This window comes from Microcaecilia unicolor, chromosome 2 (genome assembly GCF_901765095.1).
Source record: "Microcaecilia unicolor chromosome 2, aMicUni1.1, whole genome shotgun sequence".
Classification (NCBI taxonomy): Eukaryota; Metazoa; Chordata; class Amphibia; order Gymnophiona; family Siphonopidae; genus Microcaecilia; species Microcaecilia unicolor.
Genome location: NC_044032.1, coordinates 259,644,990 through 259,672,962, shown reverse-complemented (window position 1 = coordinate 259,672,962; position 27,973 = coordinate 259,644,990). Strand labels below are relative to the sequence as shown.

At 44.2% G+C, this 27,973-nt stretch overlaps 1 protein-coding gene across 2 annotated transcripts in view; it reads right to left on the bottom strand.

The window, feature by feature from the left end:
• Positions 1-27,973, bottom strand: part of LOC115463484 (forkhead box protein P3-like) — a 79,907-nt gene that overhangs the window by 42,578 nt on the left and 9,356 nt on the right. For both annotated transcript variants that reach the window (XM_030194027.1, XM_030194025.1), the window contains exons 2-4: positions 23,559-23,590; positions 1,178-1,362; positions 131-247 (exon numbers count right to left, since the gene is read on the bottom strand). In XM_030194027.1, coding sequence (XP_030049887.1) covers positions 131-247; positions 1,178-1,362; positions 23,559-23,590 — 334 coding nt within the window. The remainder of the gene's footprint in view (positions 1-130; positions 248-1,177; positions 1,363-23,558; positions 23,591-27,973) is intronic.

Genomic DNA, 27,973 nt, shown 5'->3' with positions numbered 1-27,973 from the left:
CACATAACTATAACACACCTAATCTGCTCATTTCCATAGTAGCCTTAAAGAACTGAAATCAAAGAATCAATTCATATGAGTAATTTGAATCGAAAACTTTTTGACTGAATCGGACAGCATTAGTACATACCTGCTGTCGGAGTGCAGTCTCCTGCTTCCACTGTTGGTTCTCTTGAAGCAGAGCCTGGAGGTGAGGAGAGGTGCTGAGGAATTCTGCAGCTGCGACTGTCACAAGAGGGTGTGAGAGCTACAAGAAAGAGCATCTCTGGTCACTCCAAAGTACAGAACCTCTACACCACGGGTATCCAATCTTGGTCCTTGAGGGCCACAGTCCAGTCAGGTTTTCAGATTTCCCCAATGAATATGCATGAGACCTATATGCATGCACTGCCTCCGTTGTATGCAAATTGATCTCATGTATATTCATTGTGGAAATTCTGAAAACACCTTATTTCTTCTTCGGATAAAGATTTGACCTCCCATTGGACCAGGATTTATTCTTCCTTCATGTGAGTTAAAGTACTGGACCACATAGGAATGTGGCAGTGGCTGAGAAGAGAATAAGCTCCTCTGTCTGGCTTCTACTTCCTCCCCTTAGTCAGTCTCACCCAATCTACTGTAAGTTAACCAGGATCACATAAACTTGCCCACTCTCTACACAGACATATGGGACTCTTATCCCAATAACAGAGGAGGGCCTTGATAAAATCCTGAGAGGCCTTCAACCAACTGCCTGCTCCCTTGACTCCTGCCAATCAAAGATATGCAACAGGCATGCAGAGGCCTCATAGAAAGAGCCACAAAAATCCAGAACTGCTCTCTTTCTAATGGGCAGCTACCAACAGCATTAAAAAGGGCAGTGGTGCGTCTTTGCTAAAGACAAACCTTTACCAGGACAAGCTCAAAAGTTACCAGCCAGTATTTAACATCCCATTTCTAGAAAACACATAGAACAGCTAGTCTGAATTCAACTCGGTGACTGACTAGCAGATCCCACCAGAGATGCAGAGGCACAGGGCAGGCAGTTGAAGGAAAATGAAGATGCATTATGGATCTGCACAAAACATATCCTCAAGTCTTTACCTTGCAGACCTAGGGTTTCCTGCACAACTTATCCTGAATTCACTAGGAAGGTGACCTGCTCTCCCCCTATCCTAAGCCAATATCCTGTTTGTACCTGCTGTGGCCGAGACGCTGCAGTGCTGCTGGAGGTAACCACAGTAGCTCGACTCTGCAGTTTATCATGTTGGCCTTTCTGCTTTTTCCCTTCTACCAAACAGATGAACTGAGGCTCTGGAGTCAGGGACTTGGGGGAGAGGGCTGCTCTCTTCTTGCGGCCGGGTATCGAGACGGTAGAATCAGCTGTAATGACAAAACAGGTTGGGAACCTTTACCGTAATTTAATTTAATTTTGGCATTTATAGGCCACTTAACCTTTAAGTTCCAGGCAGAGGACAAATCCAATTAATGTGAATTATAGTACAGTGCTTTTTATTTTTTGGGGTTATTTCAGCTTTATTCATCCTTCTCACTGACCCCTAGGATGCTTAACCACACTACCCATACTCCAATCCTCTCCCCCACTTCTCTCCCAATTGTACTACTCCTTACAACTGGATCATCTCTGTTACACATCGTACCATACTCTGTGTACCTGTACCTTACTCTGTGCTATCTCTATGATACTCTGTACCATATCCTGTAAGCCGCACTGAGCCTGCTACCGAGTGGGAAAGAGCGGGGTATAAATAAATAAATAAATAAATAAATAAATAAATAGTCCAAATATGGCTCAGATCAGTGAAGACTTTCAATGGTGGTATGGTGTCAGTGATGCTTTTACAGGGAGGACATAAATTTGATTCTCAAGGCTGGCTGAGGCTAGGGATGGGGAGGCTATCCTCAACAGTGGTGTCTTGTGGCCAGAGTTTGGGTTCATAAAAACAGGATTATAGAGGAAACCCTGATTTGTGGCCACCAGCCAGGGATGATGGATGAGCTGAGAAATAAATATTGAGAAAAACTGCTTGAGCAGATGAAGGCACAGTAGTCAATATAGACCGGTTCCGACTTTAAATGGAAGCCTGAAGGAACAGGAAGGAGCTACTAGAACAAAAACAGATGTTTTTTTTTGTGAAATGGGATGGTGGTGGCCTCAGTTTCGGGGACCATAGCAGAAGCATTCACATCACAGCCCCTGCCTGATTACTGCAAATCTTTGAAATCTGCTTCACACCTCATCACTGATCTATGGGCAGCATATGAAGAGAGAGGGAGAGTCTGAATTACTGTCATTTCTGTATAACTGTGTTGCTGTAAGGCACCCCTGGGTGTACCAGAAAAAAAAAAAAGAGGAAGAAACAGAAAAAAAATCTTTTAGGAGACAGTATTCATTGGGCTTCAACCTATTTTGCTAGTTCATGGCAAAGGGAAAAGTGTGTGCTTTTGCCAAACTCTGGTAAAATGTAGGATTCTTTCCCTTTCCAGCTACTAAAATGTTTTGCAGAGCAGAGGACCACTAAAGGAAAATGATAAAGTATTGAGATTTTATTGTTTCTGTTGTGTTTTTTTATTTGTGAGATTATTTCAAACATTGGTTGTAAAGTGATTAGAAAGGTAGATGAGTGGAATATATGGAGGTAAATATTTAAACATTGTGATTAACATTTTTTTTAAACACCAGCCACAGAAGAATGTTCGATCTATCTTGACATCTTTAGAAGTTGTGGCCCGGGGACGCCTTCCATCGCTCTTAGTTAGCTTTGATGCGGAGAAGGCGTTCGACCGGGTGAACTGGTCCTACATGTTTGCTGTGTTGAGACATTACGGCTTTGGGTTTTTTTTTCTGGATGCTGTTGAGGTCTTGTATTTGGAACCGCGGGCGTATGTGTGGGTAAATGGGGAACGCTCAGAGTCTTTTAGGATTTATAGAGGGACTAGACAGAGTTGTCCCTTGTCTCCTCTTTTGTTTGTTCTTTCTTTGGATCCTCTCATTCGGGAAATCCTACAGCATCCAGAGATACAGGGAGTACCAGTTGGGTGAACGGAATTTCTTCTTTCTGCCTTTGCGGATGACCTGCTGGTGCATCTTACGGAGCCGAGCACTTCTTTACCTGCCCTTTTAGAACTTTTTCGAGAATTTGTAGACTTCGCTGGGTTTCGTCTTAATTATTCCAAATCATTGGCGTTGTCTTCAGCGGAGGAGATACGGCGGGGGTGGGGTGGGGAGTTTCCTCTTCGTTGGGCGCAGGGATCCTTTAAATATTTGGGTCTACGTTTGTTGATGAGGGTTTCCGAGTTGTACCATCTGAATGTCTCCGGTTTGTTGAAGGCCACATCGGAGAGGTTGCAAGCTTGGATGTCTTTGCCTTTGTCGCTTTCTGGGCGGATCCAGTTGTTCAGAATGGTGGAGTTCCCCAGATGGCTATATCTGCTGCATATGTTGCCCATTTATCTACGAGCCAGAGACCTCAACCAGCTGGGTAAGGTGATCAGACGTTTTTGCTGGGGGGGGAGGAAGGCAAAGCTGCCGTTGAGTTTACTGCAGGGGTCCTGGGGTGAGGGAGGTTTGGGCCTGCCGGATTTGCGGCGTTTTAATTGGGCTTGTCTCATGCGTTACATTGAGGACTGGTTTTTGGCGCGAGATGATTACATATGGAGACGATTGGAAAGCCAGTATTATACACCGTGTAATTTTCATTTTTTACTACAAGCTCCCAGCAGGATGATTCCGGTGGAGTTACGGAATAGTATATTATTGACCCCTCTGCGAAGTCTTTGGAAAGATATGATGAAGCTGTTTGGCTTGAGTAGATGGATTTCGGATATTCTTCCTATTCAGGGCAACTTGTTGTTCCGACCAGGTTTGGAGAATGTGATTTTTCAGAAATGGGCGCGACAAGGTATCACTAGGTTAGAACATGTGTTAGATAGGCAGGGGGTAATGTTGAATTTGGGGGCATTGGGGCTCGGGTATGATATGGGAGGTATCTTTGCTCACGCCCAACTGAAGCATTATGTTGATTCATTGGACAGGGGGGCTTTAGGTTCTTGGCATTGTCATTTTCTGCGGCAGTTTTTTCATTCAATGCAGGGGGAACGTCTTTCAATTTCTGGGCTGCATAGGGCGTTGGGAAGATATATGGTGCCCAAGATCCGAGGGCAAATTCAACAGCGCTGGGCGGACGATTTGGCTAGGCCGCATTTGGCTTTGGATTTCAATGCTTTGACAGCTAGGATTCCAGGTTTGACGGGTAATGCAGGACTTAGAGAATGCCAGTATCGTATTCTACACAGGGCCTACCTAACAAAGACTCAAGTGTTCAGGATGGGAGGGGTGTCCACTCCTCTCTGTGGGAAGTGTGGGAGGGCTCCGGGGTCGTTTTTTCATTATTTGTGGGGGTGTTATAAGGTGAGGCATTTTTGGGACTCCATTGTTCGGTATTTGGGCACTCTTTTGGGATCGAGAGTCATGTGTTCCCTGATGGGGATCTTGCTAGATAAGCATGAGCTTTTCTTGTTACAGGGTGGTGCGGCCCGACAATTGATTCGCAAGGCCTGTCTGATTGGTAAGCGGATTATAATGAGTCAATGGATGGAGGAGTCCCCCCCGGATTTCTGGCACTGGCGGAACAGATTGCATGAATTCATGCTATTTGAAAGGAGGGGGGTGGGCCGTTCCCCTAAGTGGAGGAGGCAGTTTCTGGACATTTGGGGGCCATATATCCAAAGCTTATCTCCTAAAGGGAGGAGTTTGGTGATCAATTCGCTTTAAGTTCTAAGTTGATAGGGAGTCATCCATTTCAGATATAGATCAAAAGTTTGGGTATCTCCTTAGAGGGGGGGAGGGGGGGATTTTCCTTATTGGTCTGATTTATCGATATGGGTTTTTCCTATAATTAGGGGGAAGGGGGATGGAGGGCGAGGGGGGGAGTAGACAAGTAATAGTCTGATGGGTATAGCAGTGTTGTTGGGGGGAGGGGGGGACTTATTACGAACTATGGAGGATAACGGTGAACATTACTATTGTGTGGTTATGACATGTTACCTAAAGAGGTTCAAATGGAATTGGCAGACTGCAATGTAAATGTTGAATTATTAAGATAAATTGTTGAACCATAAAAGGATGGGGAGCTATAAGAGTCCAGGCTCTCTACGCTTTTTTTGAATGAGGATGGTTCAGCAATAGAGGGGGAGGATGAGTTTTAGTTGTTTGCAATACGCTTAAAAGTACATCAATGGTGTGGCATATAATCTGGGGGGGTGGGGTGGGGGGCAGAGTTGGAGAGGAAGGGGGGGGGGGAATGTTAAATATTTTGATGATGCGATTTTCGCCCTGTTGGTATTCTGTTTGTCTTGTTTCTCAATTGATATATATTGAAATGGTTGACGGTCATTTTTATTATATCATCCATAAAGAATTGTTGAAACATAAAAAAAAAAATGCTGAACATAATATACAGAGGGGCAGGGTGGGGTTAAATTGTTAAAAGTTTGATGACGAAATGTATCATTTGGTCCTTATTGTATATCTTTTCATATTTGAACCTCTGTGTATGAATATTGTGGCTGTTTTTTTCTTTTTCTTTTGTCATCAATAAAAATGTTGAAATATAAACACCAGCCACAGCATTTAAAGGTAACCCACATGTTCAGTGTCTTTGTTCAGATCGTGAGAAACGCTATGCCCCAGATTCTATATAGTGCGCTTAGATTTGGGCACCAAAATTGGTGCGGATTCTATAACACCGCATGTAACTTAATTGGCTTGCTGATAACAGCACTTAGCAAGCAATAATGAACACTAATTGGCACTGATTAGAATTTAGGCGCACAACTTGCTAAGCATATTCTGTAAAGATGTGCGCCGAACTTGAGGCAAAAAGAGGTGTGGTTATGGGCGAGGAAATGGGCTTTTCATGAGCGTTCCAAAATTTAGGTGCCTATTTATAGAATGTGGCCCAATGTGCCTAAATCTACATGCTAAGATTTATACCAGGTTTTCGTTGGTGTAAATGGATGCGCACAGATATTGGCGCTGAAATATCAACTAAGCATATTCTATAAATCGGTGCCAATTATAGAATACGCTTAGTCAGCACTGATTTCAGCGCCGATTTTTTAGGCGCCATATATAGAATCTCCTCTTATATGTCCAGACAGAGCAGCAAGTGTTGCCACATAGAGATCTGAATAATGCCATTCTGTCCTCGCTCTGCTCATACACTATCTGGAGAGCACTAAGACGTACAATTATATGGCTTTGAATATCAGGGCCTTTGTGTTTTAAATAAATACTTAAATGTATTGACTAGAGGGCTAATTTCCAAGATCTATAACATACCAAACCATGTTATACTTTAAAAAATGAACGAACCAACCAACCAAATATAGACTGAGCTGAGAAGAACAGCCACATCTAGGTGCCCCCTTCACCCGTAAGGGCTATGGTAGTGGTGTACAGTTGTAGGGAGTGGGTTTTGGGGGGCTCAGCACACAAGGTAAGGGAGCTATGTACCTGGGAGCAATTTATGAAGTCCACTGCAGTGCCCGGTTGGTGTCCTGGCATGTCAGGAGGACCAGTGCACTAGAAATACTGGCTCCTCCTACGACCAAATGGCTTGCATTTGGTCGTTTCTGAAATGGATGTCCTTGGTTTCCATTATCGCCGAAGATCAGAAACGACCAAGTCTAGGGATGACCAAATTTAAGGATTTGGACGTCCCTGATGGTATTTTCAAAACGAAAGATGGACGTCCATCTTGTTTCAAAAATACGGGTTTCCCCGCCCCTAGATCGGGACATTTTGCGCGGACGTCCATATCAAAACATGGACACCCCTTTCGAAAATGCCCCTCCACATATACCTGTGTTTCATTTGGGTTTCTGTGTGTCACTGTTTGCTTGTGTGTGCATAGGAGTAAACTCTTCAGAATGATTGGGGGTGCTAAACCTATCACAAATTACCCCTCCTTGGACAATGTGAAGGCATTTACTTAATACTGTCGGTGCTCAAGCAGCCACAGCAACCGCAGAGGTAGCACCCGTGTGTATGAGTGTATTGTGTGTGTATTTTGTATGTGTTTCACCACCATGCGGAATTACATTTGGGATAAATGTTTTTGACAGATGGATTTTCAAATTCCTTCATCTGTAAAGCAATAGCACAAATACTACAGTGAAAAGACTTCTTTCCTTTGCATTCTTTCCAACCCCACAGATGTTGGAAACAAATTACACAGAAGGGGTTGAGAATGTTTGATCCTTCTGTCTATCTGAGGGCAAAATAACCTTCTAAAAATGTAATGAAATAGGACTAATTTGGCATGAGGGGAAAATGATGAAATGATACATCAAGTGTTAAAAAACAGCCATATCAGACCTGATGTTCCAGAGAAATAAAGTCTCTCACAAAATGGCCCAATGCATTTCTAATAGAAAAGCATTTCCAGCTTTTGCAGCACACATACACACACACACAAAAAACACATACATACAAAAACACAGACACCCCTGATTGGTGGCCTGGCATTTGAGTACCGGCACCTTTTTCACTAGAAAAAGCACACTGGGTAAAACATTCCATAAAACTGGACCAATTACCTTAAAACTCAATTTTCTGTACTAGCCTAATACATTGAGCGGATGAAATTTCTAATTGAGCCTTATTTGCAGATCTCAGAGTTTGCGAGAGTTGATAGATTTGTAAGGTAGTTATGATTAATTGAGCAACAGTTCCATTGAAAATCAACAACATGATCTTAAATTTAATTTTTTTATCAACAGGTAACCAGAAGAGTTGCTTTAATACAGGAGAAATATGATAGTAATGTGAACAGCCTGTGAGCACTCTCGCTACAGCATTTTGATTTACCTGAAGAGCCCTAAGGGAATTTTTTTGGCAAGCCTATTAACAAGTCATTACAGTAATCAAAGCATAGTATTATTATGCTTTGAAGTACAGTTCGAAAAAATAGGAGAAATATAATAAATCTCTCAGAGGGGCATTTTCGATAGGTCATCTAAGTCTGAATTGGACGTCCTAACAAAAACGTCCAAAATTGGGTAGGTATAATGGAAAGATAGTATAGACGTTCTTAGACATTCCAAAATCGCAGTGCAAAACTCGAGTCTTTGCCTGGCTTGACTCCCCAGCTGGTGGGCACTCTGCTCTGCTCTGTGGCCGAGGTGGAAAGGTTTCCTCATCATCTTGATCTGGGGCCTGTTGCTGTGGTTACTGTGGCTCCTCTGGGAGGGCCTTTCCTCTGCGCAGGGTCAAATTATGTAGCATGCAGCAGGCCATAAAGATCTTAGCCACCTTTTGGGGGCTGTACAGGAGCTCCCTTCCAGAATGATCTAGACATCTGAACCTGTTTTTCAGTTGTCCAAAGATGCACTCTATGATGCTACATGTGGTCCGACGTCTGCTGTTATAGTTCTCCTCTGGCCCTGTTTGTGGGTGCACTATGGGGGTCATGAGCCAACTCCGCTGTGGGTAGCCTCTGTCACCTTTGGGGAGAAGCAGGATGAGAAACATGAGTGTGTATTGTTTGGAGTGGGTACCTTGTGGAGGTGGGGTGGGAATAGTGGGGTGTGGAGTGACCTGGAGGAAGACAGTGCTGACAGTTGCCCGGTGGAGGAGGTATAGTTTTGGCTGATCCATGTTGCACTTACCTAGGAGCCATCCGCTGGTGATCTCCCCTCGGTCAAACCTGCGGAAGATTCCCGAGTGCTGTAATATGTAGGCATCATGGGTTGATCCTGGCTATCGGGCACATACGTCTACAATCTCCCTGTGGGCGTCACACACAACTTGACTATTCATAGAGTGGAATGCTTTCCTGTTCCTATAGGTGGCCTCTCGTGCCCGGGGGGGGGGGGGGGGGGGGGGTCTGAGTGCGACATGTGTGCAGTCAATGATGCCTATGACCGAGGGGAAGCGAGCTATGGAGTAGAAGTGAGCCATGTTGTTCTGCAAGGCCTGGGGGTGGTGGGGAAGGTGATGTACTCTGAGGTATGGGTAAGAAAGGCATCAAGGAACTGGATGAGGCAGTTAGAAATGGCAGGCTGGGTGAGGCCCGTTCTGACAGCTAGCACAGACTGGAAGCTCCCAGTGGCCAAAAAAGAGAGAGAAGCGGTGATCTTGAGGTGCACAGGGATGGGATTGTTCCTACAGGTCCTGGCCTGCAGGAGGGGTTGGAGCTGCTCACAAAGGTGCTGAATGGCAGCCCTGTCAAAGCGGTACCTATTGAGATACTGCGGATCAGTAAGGTCTAGGAAACTGGTACGGGGCCTGAAAACTCTGGGGTGTATCTCCTGCTGCGCTTCTCCTCTTCCACCAACATGTGAGCCACCTATGCATTCAGTGCCTCCATTTTCCCACACTACAGGTGCAACACAATGACACCAGTGCTCACCTCTCCCTACCAACCTGGTGAAACCCACCACCAACAAACACAAGCTGACACTCTCCCACCACCGACAAACTATGCAGTCATACACAGCAAACCAAACAGCAATCACTCTCTCACCCACTACACACTCTCCTACCACACACTCTAGCCACTCACTCTCTGGGGCCTCTCCTGCCCATGTGGTGCACAGCTCACATCAGCTATTTGGCTTGTCTGGCACTCTGCAGACTTCTACTGCACACTGATGGGCTAATGCTCAAAACCTAAAGCTGGAGAGAGGTACCTTGCTGGTGTCTGTGAGATCAGTAGAGCAATCCTCCTACTTGATGGTGTGCAGGAGGTGAGAGGAGAGCCTCGCTACAGTCCCAGTGCCTACTTTCCATCAGGTACTGAGGTAGAAGCCCCTTGATGTCACCAGGGCCTTCCCTAGCCATACAAGTGGCTGGTGTGTTTGTGGTGTGTGGCTGCAGGGAATGCCCAAAGGGGCAAGCCTTGCCCCTTAGGAGCCCCTTGGAGCACTGAGGAGCAACAAGGAGCCCCAGGAGGTGATACAGTATTTCTTAATATGGGGAAGTGAAAAGGAACTGATAAGCCAAAGTTCTCCACTCCCGTGACAAGTGGCCTGCTGGACAAACATCAGGTTCCAGTGGTGAGAAAAGACAGTGCTGGACCTCAGTTACTTTCCCTGGTGGAGGTATCACTCAGCCCCCCTGACAGAACTCCTCCCCTTCCTGCTTTATCTCTGTTAGTTGAGGATTCCCAGGAGGTTCCCCAGTCTCCAGTGGAGACTCATGAGAAAACTCTTTCTGGTCAATCTCTTACATTTACAAAGATTCCAGAAGTGATAAGGATAACAGCTTCTCAGATGGATGCTTCACTTAAGGAGCCTACTAAGGAGATTATCTTAAAAGACATTTGGTCATTGAATTTGAGAATGGAAGAGTTGCTTAAATCAGTTATATCTCAGACAGCAAACTTCTCAGAACAAGTGGTGGACAAATTGACTAATGTGGACTTAAATTTGAAGACTTTAGATAAACAGGTTTCAGGCCAGGGTACAAATACAGGTTGCCACTCTCCAAGCAACCTCTGTTTTCTTTATTAAAGACTCTCATATGATTCATATGAAAGTAGAGATGATGGAGAATGCTCGTAGGATGTGCAATCTTCACTTTTTGAATTTTCCTTCAATTTACTTACTTTCACCTGAGATCCTCCTTAGGAAGTTTCTTAGGGAGGTTCTCAGGTTAACTAATTCTGAAATTATTCAATTGAGTAATTGCTATTTACCATCTAAAAAGAAGCTCCCAGATAACCAGCAAGAGGTAGACCAATAAGTGACTTCTGATGTGGCTCTAACAGCATTTCTGGAAGATTCAAGGGATATAATTATTTCTAGATCTACCTTGCTGATTTTCTTAATGTGTCTCGTTTACAAAGCTGGAACTGGGTTTGTGAGCCCTTGGGCCACTGCCGAAGAGCGGCAGTGGCAGGCAAAACCACCCCCACACTAGAGACAGGGCAGATCTCTGACAAACAGTTAGGCTTCACCTGCACCTGGCCACTTTTCACCAAGAGTTCAGCTCCAGGCTTCAGGTGGCCGGCAGGACTTACTGGACAGGGCAGGACTGGATAACAGCTAGGCAGCACAGGGACAGCAAGGCAGGGAAAGGATAGGCTAAAGGACAGGACTGAAAGCTGCGAGCAGCCACTGAAACAGGGAACAAACACAGCTAGACAGGAGACTGAACTAAAAGCTGCAAGCAGCCACTGAAGCAGGGAACAAACACAAATAAACCCAGAACTAGACAAAGACATACAAACAAGACACAAGACTGGGAAACAAGCAATACAGTAAACAAGCAATACCCTAAACTAAACATAGACTAACTAGAACAGGCAAGACTTCAGGCAAGAACTAGAGCAAGGAAGCAAACTCAGACTGAAGTGCAAAAGCACCAACATACCAGGGCCTTAGATGCAATGCAAAGGCAAAGCAGAGAGTTTCAAAATGGCTAATAAGCCCAGCAGCAGCTGAGGCTCAGCTGCTGCAATCACCAGGCAACTAAGGGTGCTGTGCAGGCACAAACAAAACAAGCAGGTCCGGCAGTCTGGAAGATCCGGACCGGACTGGGCTGAAATCCGGAATGGGTGACATCACACAGACAATCTAATGCAGCCAGCACACAGAGACAGAGACAGAACTAACTCACAAAGAACAGACAGAAGCCAGCTCAGAAGCTGACCACAGGAAATAAGGTGAGTCTGAGAGGGGGCACGGCCACAGATGTGACATAATGAAAGAGACAAGTTTCTTGTGTTAATGTTTTTTTTTCCTAAGAAAGAAGTAAGTTTCTTTGGGGCCAAGGTCAATATTTTTCCTGATGTCTCCAGGGCTACCCAACTCCGGTGTAAGGCTTTTTTTCAGGCCTCAAACCTAGAGTGATGGCCCTGGGAGCAGTTTTCTGTCTTACATTTCCATGTAAATCTATCATCACTTTTCAGGGGAAGGAGTATGTGTTTTGGGAGCCTATAAAGTTGGAAAGTTTCATTAAAAATCATGAAAAATTATGGGTTTAGTTAGGAGTCATATGTAATGATGACATTTATTATAGTATACACCCCTTGTACTGTTTTCTTTTTCTTTGGGTATAGGTATTTGGTATTCTCTCTCCTTGATGTGGGCTTGAAAGCAATCTGATTTTGAAATGTTTCTTGGAAGTTGATTTTTTTTGTAGTTTATGTCCATTTTCTTGTTTGGCATGGAAATTTGAAAATTCTCAATTAAAAAAATACCTTATGCTGGACTAGCACCAGCGTTAGGGTGCGTAGGATGTTCAGAGGGCACCAACGCTAGAGACAACGTGTGCGCCAAAGATAGATGCAAATAGTATTAAATTGCAGTCAGACAGATGCAAATGAGGTCATCAGCTATTCCCTCCCATGCTCAGAGAAACAGCACATAACACCAGTGCCCTAATGCTGGAAACTTAAAGCCAGCTCAGAGCAGGCGTTGGATTATTTGAAGAGAGGATTTCTCAAAGAAGGATCGTCTTTTCTGAAGTCCATAAAATCTAAAACATTCTGTGTACAAAAATGTCATCATCCCCTCTGAAGATAAACTGGTTGTTGTGGCTGTACGTCAGAAAATTTACTTCCTTGAGAGTCAGGTTGAAAAATGTGTCCATGAAATTCTATTAAAGAATCCTTTTGCTCTCATAAGCCATTGCAGATTTCTGTTTTCTGTACATGGGCTCCATGCTACCCAGTTTGACTGGGCATGTGTGCAAGAGCTGTTCTTACTGCACAGCTCTTGTGTGCACGTGCCAGGCACGTTCTTCCTCCTTAACTTCCTAATGCTCAATGGTAGCAGCGTCCATATAATTTGTATGCTATTAGTGTTGAGCATTGGGAAGCCCCTATGAGAAAAACTACACTGGTTCCCACTCAAAGAACGCATCACGTTCAAAATTTGCTCCCTAGTTCACAAAATCATTCATGGAGATGCACCAGCCTACATGTCAGACCTGATAGACTTACCACCCAGGAATGCCAAAAGATCATCCCACACATTCCTTGATCTGCACTTCCCTAACTGCAAAGGCCTAAAATACAAATTAATGCACGCGTCAAACTTCACCTACAAATTAATGCACGCGTCAAACCTCACCTACAGTTATGGAACGCACTGCCGCGCAACTTAAAAATGATCTACGAACTAACGAACTTCCGCAAACTATTGAAGACCCATCTCTTTAACAAGGCTTACCACAAAGATCAACCAATGTGTATATACATAACTCCTCCACACATAGTTAGAAATGCCTTATAATATCTGCTTGTTATACTACTATCATGTCTTATCATTATCATGTTGCCAAAAATTTTCTGTAACACTAAATGTCTATTTTCTATTACATTTCCAGTACCCATGATGTATTATTGTAAGCCACATTGAGCCTGCAAATAGGTGGGAAAATGTGGGATACAAATGCAATAAAAATAAATAAATAAATAAATAAATAAAATAATTTATTTCCCGGTGCTGTTCCCTACAGAGCAGTGTTCTGAGCATCAGTCCATGAAAGACACCAGTGAAGAAGGAAGAAGGGGATAGAGAAGGATATGGCCTGCCATACCACTGACTCCTCAACAGGGATCTGGGAGCAGAATGAGAGGAGGAAACTAGAGATGTGGGTGAGAAAAGACCTGATGGACTGAACATATGAGCATTAGGCAGAGGCATTATTAGGTACTTAAAAGAATCAGGGCTCAGGCCCTTACAGCCCACACTCAAGATTTTGATTACTAAAGCAAAAATCATGGCCCCTCCCCCCTCACCAAGAATGATCCTATAACAACATATAATTGGACATCACACTCTTAAATATTAAACTTTAAATTAATATTTTAATATTTGTGTCATCTCAGTAACAGCAACAGAATTTTCCTTTGATGCCAACTGCCATGTATATTATGAAGTAGTTCAAAAAAGATAATAAACCGGATATTCAATGCTGGTCACCAGAAACAGCTCGGCATTGACTATCCGGGCTCAGTGCTGACTGTGGGAATTAGCTGGTCTAACTCCTGCAATTTGTTAATCAGCCTCTTTATACTTATAGAAAAGTATAAAATGATAAACTTACCATATATTATACTGTTGTGTTTTTATTTTGAAGCTTGAGTCAGTGACGGTACATTTTTACCGACTCCACCCAAAAGTGCTTTCAACTCTGTCTCTGACTTCAGACTCCAGCTCTACATCCTTACATGGTACAGGAAGGAAGTCTGGCACAAAACTTTGAGGCTTGCATTGGAGTTCCTTCCTGCATCATGTGGCAGTAAAGGTAGGAAGGATGGCAGTCGCCACACCAGATGCAGCTTGAGGGGGGGAAGGGGGGTGGAAGACAGAAGTGGCAGCATTGGCAGCTCATGGGGGGGGGGGGGGGTGCGATTTCTATTTACATGAGGGTAGTAGAAATCTTGGATCAGCTCCTGTGAGGTCCAAAAATTATTTCACACAAAATTCCAAACTGCTATGGGATACATTTTCTATAGTTTGCCTAAAGTTAGATGCTATAATGCTGCATGCTAAGCATGAATTCAATATCAGCAATTATGTGCTCAGTTGTCATTACAGACTACTAGTCTACAGAATCCTGAGTGGTATAGAACAAGAAGTGAATCAACTTTTTACTCTTTCAAAAAGTACAAAAACTAGGGGATACTCAATGAAGTTACATTAAAATACTTTTAAAACAAATAGGATGAAATATTTTTTCACTCAAAGAATAGTTACGCTCTGAAACTCGCTGCAGGAAGATGTGGTCATAGTGGTTAATGTATCTGGTTTTAAAAAGGATTTGGAAAAGTCCATTGTCTATTATTGAGATGGATATGGGGGAAGTCACTGCCAGTGGCGTTCCTAGGCTGGCTGACACCCGGGGCGGATCGCCGATGCCCCCCCGGGTGCAGCACGCCCCCCCCCAGCGAAATTACACCCCCCCTACCCCGGGTGCATTTTTACCTGCTGGGGGGGTGCCGCGCGCCTGTCGGCTCCTAGTCCGCTCGTTCCCTGCTGCTCCCGGAACAGGAAGTAACCTGTTCCACGCAGAGGAAGCAGCAGGGAGGGAACGAGCGGACTCGGCCAACAGGCGCACGGCACCTCCCCAGCGGCGTGCACCCGGGGCGGACCGCCCCCCCCCCCCTTGGTACACCACTGGTCACTGATTGCCCCAGGATTGGTAGTTTGGAATGTTGCTACTCATTGGGTTTCTGCCAAATATTTGTGACCTGGACCGACCACTGTTTGAAGCAGGATACTGGGCTAGATGGACCACTGTTCTAACCCAATATGGCTATTCTTATGCTCTTATGTTCTTAGATTAAGTCTGCGGTCATGCACCAAAATTTAGGCATGGCTGCTTATACCATGTCAACGGCTGATGTAAATGCTTGCGACTAAATGTTACAGTTGTGCACATAGCTGACAAGATTCTAGAAGAGGGGTGTCCAACCTCAGCCCTTGCCAGGTCGGGTTTTCAGGATATCCCCAATGAATATGCATGAGATCCATTTGCATACAATAGAGACAGTGCATGCAAATAGATCTCATATATATTCACTGGGGAAATCCTGAAAATCTGACTGGATTGCGGCCCTCAAGAACTGAGGTTGGACAACCCTGTTCTACTACTACTACTGCTTATCATTTCTATAGCGCTACTAGACGTACGCAGTGCTGTACATTTGAACATGAAGAGACAGTCCCTGCTCGACAGAGCTTACAATCTAATTAGAAGCTTAGCGTATGTTTGGCATGCCACTAGCCCACCCATGCCCCTCCCATGTGCATGCCTGCCTTGCAGTTAATGTTCTATAGATTTTGAGCACTAAGGGGCCCTTTTACTAAGTCGCATTAGAGTGCGCGGTCCTGCGCTATTTAGTTAGCGCAGCTACATTACTGTATGCTAAGTGGTTAGTGCAGGATTACCACTTGAACCCTTACCAGCTACAAAATGGGTGGCAGCAAGCGCTGATGCGATAGTTTTATGGCTATTAATGCAAAATATATGCTGTAAAAATGGCCTTAGCATGGGAAAAACCCACGCTAGGGTGTACAAAGGCCACTTTTTGTCACAGCTTAGTAAAATGGCCCCTAGGTTTATAGATACCGACTACGTGCAGTTACGTGTTTATGTGTGTAACTGCACATTAGCGCCTATTAACTCCTTTTATTGCCGATTACTGGTTGTTAGCATCAATTAGTGCATAACAGTGGCGTAGCCAGACCTGACATTTAGGCTGGGCCCAGAGCTAATATGGGTGGGCACTATATATTACAAAAACATAAAGACCTTCCCTACCCTACCCCATCCATCCCCTAGCTCAGCATCAGCCCTTCCCTTCTGTACCTTACCCCCCATCCATCCCTGTATCCCAGTATCAATCCTTCCCTTCCCTTCCCCACCATCCATCCCATAGCTCAGCATCAGCTGTATCCTACCACCCCACTCCTCCCTGTAGCCTAGCATCAGCCCTGTCCTACTCCCTACCCACCTCCTATGGAATTAAATAAAAAAGACTTTTTCATGCCCACCTCTGCACGCACCGGTCCACCCAGAGAAAACCGCGGGGTGCCTACACTTTTTTTTTTTTAATAATTTTTTACCTAGCTACTGCAGAGACCATCCCCACCCAAAAACCCACCAAAAAGAGACAACTTTTTTTTTTAATTAAGCTAGCTGGACACTATTAATATTTATTGTTGGGGAATTTCTGGGTGGGGATGGGCTCCTCATTGCCCTAGGCAGTGAAACGTCTACCCCCCATCCAGAAGCCCACCACCAGACCAGAGCCATCATTTTGACTACAAGAGTAATCAAAATGCTGGCTGGTCATGGGGGTGGGCTTCTGGGTGGGGGTGGGCTCTTCACTGCCTAGGACAAAAAAAAGGTATATTTTAATCATTAAATATATACATTTTTGCCCTAGGCAGTGAAGTTTTTACCCCACCCAGAAATCCCCCAACAATAAATTTTAATAGTGCCCAGCTAGCTTAATTTTAAAAAATTACACGATGTTAAAATTATGTTAAAAAAAATAAGTATTTAAAATTTTATTACCTGCAGTGCTGGGGGCTCAGCTGGCAGCTGCTTGCAGTAAAGCATGTTTGTTTCAAAGAAGAACTGAAGAACCTTTCCTCATCGCAGTAGCTCAATGCAGCTCAACCCCTGTGGTCTGGCAGTAAGCGTGCGTGTGCGATGAGCGGAGCGAGAACGAGGCTGAGGCTGAGCTCGCTGCGGCACACAGCCGCAGCATACCGCATAGGATGGAACATCATCGTCAGCAGCAGCATGCAGCGGCCTCCCAGTGCAGAAGAGGTGGTCACAGGTCAAGAGCGCTGCGACCTGCTGCACTGTAATTCAGTCACAGTGCCAACTGCGACTGCGTGCCGCTGAGTCAGTCTGCGCTGTGCCTCAAGCCCGAAAGCAAGTAGGTGGTGGGATGGAAGTAGTAGATCAGCTGAGCGGGCGCCGGGCAGTATGCGATAGAAACGCGTGTTGCAGTCAGTGTGCGCTTTTCTACCGTGCTTGGGTGGGCGGGCCTGGGCCCATCCAGGCCCACCCGTAGCTACGCCCCTGAGAGAAAATACTGAACATTCCAGGCTGCACGATACCCTTAAGGGGCGGTTTACTTGGAACTATTTTCTCTGTCTCCTTTCGCTGGTAGATGGACACAACCCATTAGTCTGGACTGGTCTGGTATAGATGACAAGGAAGGAGCTTTTACAGTGACTGACTTTGCACCACACTCAGAGTGAGAGCTAATGTCACAACTCCAGAGAAAGGCTAATTCCTAAGGAGCTTTATCATCCTAAATTTATAGACTTAAAATTCCTGCTAAAATTTTATATCAAAAGCGTTTGTTTGAATCATTCTGTTTACCTTATAAACTATTGCAGACGATCATAACTTTCCCCGGACATGTTCTCCTTTTCAGGGGACTGTCAGGGGTCCGGGCGGTTTTTCCAGCCTGCCCATTTGTCTGGGTTTTAGGTAGGCAGGCTGCTGGTGGGACTCAGAGTGCCCTCCCAGAACTTACCTTAACATGCCCTAGTGGTCTAGTGGTGGCCTCTTCGGGGCAGGAAAGACCCCCCCCCCCCCACACTCTTTCCTGCCTGCTGCCACTGACTTGCTTGCTGCTGCAGCCACTTCAAAAAGGCTGTTGAGACTTCAAGCGATGACCTCTCAAGACTTCTATGGAAGTATTGCAAGGCCGTCGCTTGAAGTCTCAGCAGCCATTTTGGAGTGGCTGCAGCCAGCAGATCAGTGTAAGAAGGCAGGAAAGAGGGGTTCTTTCCTGCCCTAAAGAGGCCACTAGACCACCAGGGCACATTAAGGTACGTACAGGAAGGGCACCCTGACTCAGGGCGGGAGGGGAAGGGGATGGATAGATAGAGTCAGGGCTTTTTTTGTGGGGGTACTTGGGGGTACTGAGTACCGGCACCTTTTCCATTGTGTGCTAAAATTGACCCAAGGACTCCAAGTTTTAATGAAAGAGCTCAGGCTCTACACATCAATTCTGCCTTGTCATAGGTTCTGTGACTGGTTGCAGGGGGCCTGGCTATTGTGGGGTGGGTCCCTCAGTGATCACCCCACCCCTGAAGGGTGGCCTATTATTTGAGTACCGGCACCTTTTTTGCTAGAAAGATGCACTGGATAGAGTCATGGGGCTGTTAAAAAGGTAGATGGAGCAAGGGTGAAAAAAAGATTGGTAAGGGGGACTACATGGGGGGGGGGGGGGGGGGGGGAAGGGAAAAGGGGGAAGTTCAGCACATGGATAGAAGGGGTGGAGAGAGGAGAGTGGAATATGCTGCTCATGGATGGGAGGGAAAGGATAGGGGGACATGCTGCTCAGGGATGTTTACTTTTTTGGAAATGTACATCTTTTCTAATTTTGTATTTAGCAGTGTACGGAAGAAAATGCATTTGTTACTTTTACCAGTATTTTCACTGCTTATAGAATCTGGCTTTCTTGGGGGTCACGGTGACTGTGCAGCATGGCGTGGCAGGATGGCATTTTATTTTATTGTGTCCTTTTTTTTTCTCTGCAAATATGGTAATCCTATCATACTTGCAATCACAGTGCAAAAAAAAAAATGCAAACAGTAACCTCCCAGGACTACTTTACATTCCCTGGTGACCTAATAGTGTAAAACAACAAAAAGAGCAGAAGAAAAACCAAAACAGATCAGATAAAAACCATAGAGAGTAAGAGCACCAAAGAAGTTTATTAGGACCCTACACGGTCCGTGTTTCGGCCAACCGGCCTTCTTCAGGGGTCTAAAATCAAACAAAATATTACAGATCAAAATATATATAATCTTAAGCATATATAAATGCACATATAGAAATAAAATCATACAACTCAATTATAAAACAAGGTTAAAAACAAAGACATCTAAAAACACATCACACTCATATTTAGAAGGCAATACCAACATTTAAAAAAGGAAAATATGACATTTGAAATATTGGAAATATTCTAGAAAATATCAAAAATATTAGAAATATTCTAACAGCATGGCAATGAGGAATAAAATTGAAAATAATTAGTGCTATATCAAACATCCAGATACTCGTAAAGACCAGTATGAAAATGGGGACATATACAAATGTTTGATATAGCACTATTTCTAATATTTTCGATATTTTCTAGAATATTTCCAATATTTCAAATGTCATATTTTCCTTTTTTAAATGTTGGTATTGCCTTCTAAATATGAGTGTGATGTGTTTTTAGATGTCTTTGTTTTTAACCTTGTTTTATAATTGAGTTGTATGATTTTATTTCTATATGTGCATTTATATATGCTTAAGATTGTATATATTTTGATCTGTAATATTTTGTTTGATTTTAGACCCCTGAAGAAGGCCGGTTGGCCAAAACACGGACCGTGTAGGGTCCTAATAAACTTCTTTGGTGCTCTTACTCTATATGGTTTTTATCTGTTCTGTTTTGTTTTTACTTTCGCTCTTTTTGTTGTTTTACGTGTGCTTTGCGGGAGACTTGGACCTTCTTTTTGTTGGTTTGACAGGTCTAATAGTGTAGTCAGAGCAGAAGCAATGCCCCAGTCATGGCAGCCATTTTGAGAGCAGAGCTGGAATGGGCAGGAGTAATTGGGGGATCACTCCTGCCCTGACTGCACCCCTAGATCATCAGGGATTTTAAAATAACCTTTTGGCTGAAACCAAAGCAAGGCAGGAAAAGGATTCTGAAATATGGTTGGCCTCTACCTTAGGTGAACCTTCAGTTTTACACCCTCTCAAAATTAACTTTTAGATCTGTAGGATCCAATCCCATGGACCTTTGATAATTAAACTCAACAATATTGATCACCTCAAAACTCCTAAAATGATTCTGTAAAAATCCTTAAAAGTGAAAAAGTATACACTGATGTTTTTTTTACTTTATGTGGCTGTCAGCATCTATGTTATTTTTTTCATACTGCCTGCAAGCCCCAAAGCTGTGTACATTCAGATACAGTAGATATTTTTCTATCCCTGGAGGGTTTGTACCTGAGGCAATGGAGGGTTAAATAACTTGCCGAAGATCACCAAGAGCTACAGTGGGAGTTGCACCCAGTTTCCCTGGTTCTCAGCCTGCTGCGACTAGCCATTAAGCTACTCCTTCAACTGCAGCCGCTTCTTGCTGCCCCCCCCCCCCCAAGCTAGTATCTTAGGTGGCCACCTAGTCTGCCTACTGGTGAAGCCAACCCTGGCATCCTGTCTTTACCTGGCTGTCCTTTCAGAACTAGTGAACCATTTTGCAGGCCACTATGGTGATGGGAGGGATTATGAAAGAGCACAGAATATTTACTACTTGTACAGCAAGACAGGTTAATTTATAAATTAAATGGAAGACAAGGACCACTTTAATGTGGTGAATCAAAAAACAATGTAGAGAAAAAAGTGGGCAGGGCAAAGGACCCCCAGACACCTTCTGCAGAGACGTTAACTTTTACTTCTAAAAGGTGTGGCTCTTTTACTACTATCTCTCATCCCACCTAGATTTGTAGTTCAGAGAGGCCTTTACCATTTGAAAAGCAGAAAATTAGTTAGAGCAAGGCACCCCCATTACAAAATTATACATCCCCATATATATTGCCTTTCTCTGAGAATATCCAACCTAACCCTCTTAAATTAAAATTATTTGGCACTTATCTGAAAAAACGGTACTTCCCATGAAAGATGTAAGGACAATTGTCCAAGGGCCCTTCTCCTATATATCCATAAGTGAAGGACTTTCAGCCCCTGTTAATAACAATTAACTGATCTTCCCCTCCTATACTGGAGCAACCACTGCAGCTCCACAGCAAATGTTCTGATACAGTCATGTGACATATCCAGTTGCATCTCTAGAGGTGAAAGTGAGAAAAGGATTAACTATACCTCTGATCTACAGATATAAAGACATTTTTAAAAAGGTAACCAAAATGATAAATGGGGTAGAATGGTTCCCTTATGAACAAAGGATAACGGGTTAGGGCTTTTCAGAATGGAGAAGAGAGGACTGAGACGGGATTTCATGTTAGTTAACTTTTTAAATAGCATTAGAACTAGGGGACACTCCACGACACTAACCCATAATAGATTTTCAAAAAAGGATTATTTCTGTCAATGCAGAGAGGTGTGGTAGCCGTGTTAGTCCACTCTGTCAATTCAAAATTTAAGCAGTGGAATTTGTTTCCAGAGGATGTGGTCAAGTACTTTGGAGTTTAAAAAAGGTTTGGGCATGTTTTTGCATGGCAGACCCATTAACAGTTATTAGCCAGGTAGCCATGGGGCTTGCCTCTTCCTACTGTAGGGGGTGAGCAATAGGGAAACCAGCTGCTCACTGGGATCTGTCAGGTACTGGTCACTGGCAAAGAAAGGACTACTGATCCAGAGATCCAAGTCACACTCATTTGAAAGCTTTCTCACTCTTGCACTCTTTGAGCCCTATTTCTCACTCATCAGAGCTTGATCTTGATCACTGCTTTCAAGAGAGAGAAGAAGTAAACCAAGTGGTCCAACCAGTAGAAAGAAATCTGAGCACACCTTCCTGCCTACTGCTTCCCCTTGTCCTATCCTTTATAAGGAGGAGTAGCCTAATGCTTAGTGCAGTGGGCTTTGATCCTGGCAAGTGGCAACCTAGGTTCAATTTCCAATGCAGCACCTTGTGACCTTGGGCAAGTCACTTAACCCACCATTGCCTCAGGTATAAAATTTAGATTGTGAGCCCTCTAGGGACCAAGAAAGTACCTGCATATAATGTGTACAGCACTGTGTACATCTAGTAGTGCTATAGAAATGAATAGTAGTAGTTTTCCCATTTACATGTGCTCTGAAACCTTAGTAAATACTTTTAACTACTGGGTGGAAGACAATTTTCAGCTAAAATTTTTTTTTACCAAAATTGCTCCTCACTTTGTCTATATTCTTCCCAAGGCGAAAAGCCAATATAATTTAATCCTGCCTTGATTCATGGAAAGCAATTCTACACTTCAATCATTCTAGATTTATACCCTGGATGTACCGTCTGAAAAATCTCACTCTTTTCTCACTGCTTGGCGTGGTAAATCTCACTCTTTGGGATGGTTCACCCTTGGCATGTCTGCAGATCTGATGAAGCATGACAGTTATCACTGCTCATTTTGTGTCCCTGCAGCCCCCCCCCCCTCCCAACATATGATAGCTTTATTCATGATTACAGCATAAAGCATATCAAAATGATCAGACAGAACAGGCTTTGATGTACTCTGCTTTTAATTCCTGGAGTTTGCCTACATGTGGAGGGGATCACAGCACCCATATTTGATCATTAAAATTCCTACCTCAGAGGTACAGTAGCTGCATGCATGCTTTTGAAGCAGTCTGTCAGTAAAGCCCTTCAAAATCTCGTTTGAATGAATGATGCTAAAATTACTACAATCCACAGTGAGGCTTAAACTGATTTTAAACAACACAGTGTATATTCAAATACCTCAGGGACAGGTTGCACAAGGCATCTGCTGACCATCATCCATGTCACTGTTCATTTGCTGAAAACATGGGACTCCAAATGTGTGAATTTAAAGAATAAAAGAAGGTTTAAAACTAAAACAAAAAAACCCCCAGTTGATGAAGGAGAAACATCTGGAAGGTGCCTCTGAAATGATATAAAACCTATCACAAGGGACAGTGCAACCTCTGTCTGAAACCCCTGCCAGTAAAAGCACCACCTGGACCAACTTCAAAGAAAGAACTAGCCCAAAACCTAAACGCAAAAGACAATGAAATTCCTCATGCTTCTCCCATGGAAAAAACAACAACAACAACAAAAAACAAAACAGTGTGGAGTAGAAGGAAAGTAGGGCATGTGGAGGGATATTTTCAAAACACTTTGACTTACAATGTTCCATAGTAACCTAAGTTTTTTTTGAAAATGAGCCCCATAGTCACTTGAATGAAACCTGTCCTAGCTGCATAAGTAGATTGAAAATATTGATCTCACACTTTTAATTGTTCTTCTTAGCAAAAGGCCCTAAAAACTGAAATAAACAGATTTGACTCACCCAACCAAACTTCACGCCAGGTGTTTCTGGCAGTGAGAACTCACCTCCCCTGGCCTGCATCACCAACATCAGGGCACTGCAAGGCAAGTAGTGAAAAAAAAATTGAAAAACAACACCATTTTATGCAGGAAAAAAAAAAACCTCAACCTTTAATAAATCTGTTTGCTTATCAGCAGTAAGTTTCTCTTGTGGGTTTTGCTCTGACTTAAACGGAAATTTCAAATTCTGCCCTTTTACACATGAAAATAACAAAATTTCAGTTTCCTCTTTTGCTTTGGATGGGGAAGCGGGTTATTTTTCAAGATTAAAAAAAAAAAAGTCTACCGTGGAGGGAGGTGAAAATATTGGTCAAACAGTGGCAAAACAGAATGTCTAAGAAACCACAAACCCAAAGAGGGGAAAAATGATAACTACAAAGTGCGAGAAGCAGCTGTGTGAGCCGATGAGGTGGTGGGCCACCGCCACCCACCCCGAGTCCTCTCACCATCAAACGTGCTTCAGGAAACAACCACAGCGAAACTGCAGCAGAGCCATGCGGACAAACCTGAGCAGCCTGCCCAGCAAAAAGCAGATTTGGAGCTGACACACAAAGACCATGCTCAGAAAAGGCAGGCTACCAATTCTACCTGCTTAAGAAAACAAAAAAGTTCCCCAACTTCTCAAGCACGAGTAAGCCCGCGAGTAGAGAAAAGGTTAAACCCTTTCTGAAAGACAAATAGCACAGATGGAGCTCACCGTGGGACCATTATTTCTGTTCTCAGTACAGAGCGAGATGAAATAATGTGTATTATCCAGTGCATTTTTTTCTAGCAAAAAAGGTGCCGGTACTCAAATGCCAGCCCACCCTTCAGGGGTGGGGTGATCACTGAGGGACCCACCCCACAATAGCCAGGACCCCAGCAACCAGTCACAGAATCTATGACAAGGCAGAATTGGTGTGGAGAGTCTGAGATCTTTCATTATAACTTGGGGACCATGGGCCAATTTTAGCAGACAATAGAAAAGGTGCCGGTACTCAGTACCCCCAAGTACCCCGTCAAAAAAGACCTGGTATTATCTATTCCAATACCTGGAAGCCATGCGAAAAGTCAGCGTTTGCGTTTCCTTAAGAAAAATTAGCAAAGTCCTTGGGTAGATGAGATAGCACGTTAATACATTTAGAAAATGAAAAGCTGCAGCTTCATTAGCATTACAGAAAACATGACATTTTTACAAAACTAGTTAGGGGTCTACACGAGGATGGAGATAGGGAGGGATACAGGGCTGCATTTGCATAAGTTAGGGGGGGGTCTGAAATGTAGGTCAAAAAGGAGGCCCTGTGTGAAAAACACAATTACTCTATGGTAGGGACGGCCCTGGAACAGAAAGTTTGATTTCTCTTTAATGCTACTTTCTCCATCCCCACCTGCTCACTGCCCCCCCCCCCCCCACCTTTAAAACAGTGGTTCTCAACCTGTTGTGACACAGGTAACATATACATGACACACTGAACACTACAATTCACAGCTGAATAAAGTACACCTAAATATTTTATTGTTTAACTGTAAGTTTAGCATAAATTTGCCTATCCCATATCAAAAAGCTGTATGCAACACATCAGTCCCAGATTTCTCATTTGTCAAACAAGAAAACAAATATATATTCAAATCAGGGGCATAATCAACATTGGATTTCTGGGGGGGGGGGGGGGGGCTAAGGGTGGTCTGGGGGGGCAATGCATTTCCTTTCCCCCTTTGGCCACCACCACAACCGCTGTATTTCTTACCTTTGCTGGTGGGTATGACCAATTCCCACCAGCAAATGAGATCCATGGCCGGAACTGTCCCAGCGCTGCCTCTGCGGGGAATAAGTCGGCAGCCTCCCTTCCTGCTGCTGACATTGGCATTCAATGCGCATGCTCAGTTTATGTGCACACTGACTTGCCAATGTTGGTGGTAGGAAGGGAGGCTGTCAACATCTTCCCTGCAGAGACAGTGCTGGGGCAGTTCTGGCCATGAATCTCATTGGCCGGCAGAGCATCCCTGCCAGTCAGTCAAAGGGTACTCCAGTTGTGGAAGGGGCCTGAGTCAAAAGTGGGGGGCCCAGGCCCCCCCCTGTGGCTTCGCCACTGATTCAAATTCTGATGTCATCTCAGTAACAGCAAAACAAAATCCCTCCACTGTCAGATACTGTGAAGCAACACAAAAACCTGCAAATATGCTACTTAGAAATTCACATAAGCAAACAGAATCTATGGACAGCATTATCTGCAACATTTTCAGTTGGGGCTGGAGGCAGCAGTTATTATTGGGGGTAGTAGGGAAGAAGAAATAGGAAAGTTATGGGGGATTTCAAGAACCTGACTCTCAAAATTGCTGGTCTTCCGAGCTTGGAAGCACTGATGGTTATAAAGGAAACACAGGCTTGCTGTGTACACCAAATTTTTTTGTGACATACCTCCCACCTCTTGGGAACACACAGATGTGTCCCCACACACTGGTTGAGAACCACTGCCTTAAGACAGTAACTTTTTGCAGGAATTGCTTGCCATGAGTTAAACAGTTGAAGGCCAAGGTTGCCAGATTGAAAAAATTTTCCCCGCCCAAAACCAGCCAACACCCGCACAAAGTTAAACCCCACCCCCGACGTCATAAACCCCGCCCCAACATCTTTAACCCCGCCTCTGACATATTTAACCCCGCCTCTGATGTTACCCCGCCCCCAACATACCCTCCAATGTCATTAACCCCGCCCCTGATATAGCCTCTGACATCACTAACCCCGCCCCCGACGTACCCTCCGACGTCACTAACCCTGCCCTCGATGTCATTAACCCCGCCTCGGCGGGGCTCTTTCCTTCAGATTGAGAGTCTGTACAGTACAGGAAGGTCACACCTTGCCTCCTGACCCCATTGTGGCAGAACAATTCAATCTCCTGCTAAAAAAAAGCAGTAATACTAATTTAAAGAGAAAGTAAAGCCTAGTACTTTCCCAATAAAGGGAAATGTGACTTGATATACTGCCTTTCTGTAGTATTTTGCAACTACCTTTAAAGTGGTTTACATATAAGCAGGTACTTATTTTGTACCTGGGGGGCAATGGAGGATTAGGTGACTTGCCCACAGTCACAAGGAGCTGCAGTAGGAATTAAACCCAGTTCCCCAGGATCAAAGTCCACTGCACTAACCACTAGGCTATTATAAAGAGCCTATCTCACATCACCTTCTACAAGAAACAAATTGCTAGGGTGAATGATAACCCTGAAATATTCAATAGGATATGGTTAAACTCCTTTGAGTTTAATACCAATGATTAATTTAAAGGATTTTAACTTCTACAACAAAAGGCATTTCAACTCAAAGAAGATAATAATAAACAGCAAACTGACTAAAAGTATTCTTATTTAACAGGTAATAGAAGGATGCAAGTTTGCATGCTGTGTATTTTGGGGAAAGACTTGGGGGAATACTAGGACTAGGGGGCACACAATGAAACTAGAAAGTAGTAAATTTAAAATGGATCGGAGAAAATATTTCTTCACTCAATGTGTAATTAAACTCTGGAATTCGTTGCCAGAGAATGTAGTAAAAGCAGTTAGCTTAGCAGGGTCTGGATGGCTTCCTAAAGGAAAAGTCCATAGACCATTATTAAAATGGACTTGGGGGAAAATCCACTGCTTATTTCTAGAATAAGCAGCATAAATGTACGGATTTGGGATCTTGCCAGGTACTTGTGACCTAGATTGGCCACTGTTGGAAACAGGATGCGGGCTTGATGGACCTTCAGTCTGTCCCAGTATGGCAATGCTTATGTACTTATGTGAGGGGGGTAAGTTGCTTTCCTAAAGGAGGTGATTTTGAATGGCATACTCAGGGCTGTTGTAAGGTTTCCGACTGCCCTGTGTAACTTAAAAGTCTGGTTGCCCTCCCTCTCAACGCTGACACCATTCCAGATGTTGCTTCTATCAAGCCAGGACTGTTGTCCATCTGAATGGTACCTTGATGTTGTGGCTGCCCTGGGGGAGAAGGGAGTTTTTGTCCAGTGATATGACCATGCCTGTTTATCTTTGTAGGAACAGTGGCTGGTGTGCTAGTGCCCCTGCACATCCCTTCTCTCACACACTGCTGCTCACGCATTCCCTCTCCCCGGGGGCCTCCAACACTACTAATACAGCTGAGTGGTAATTGCCAAGTGCCTGCATCCAGGGGCTACATCCAAATTCACGCCTTCCTCTTCCTTAGGAAGTATGTCCAGAAGGGGGCGGCGGTGAGACCACGGCACTGCTTTGATTGTGAATGTGCAGCAATATGGCAGAGAGGAAAAGAGGAGGACAGCAGTGAGGAGCTAGGAAGCTGCTGCAGAAGAGTTCAGGAAGGCAGGCAATGCGGCAGAGGAAAGAGCAGCGCTGGAGGAAGACCTCTTCTGCTGGCGAGGCCTTGGGATCCCCACCAGCCAAGGTATTTGCAGCTCTGCTGGGTGG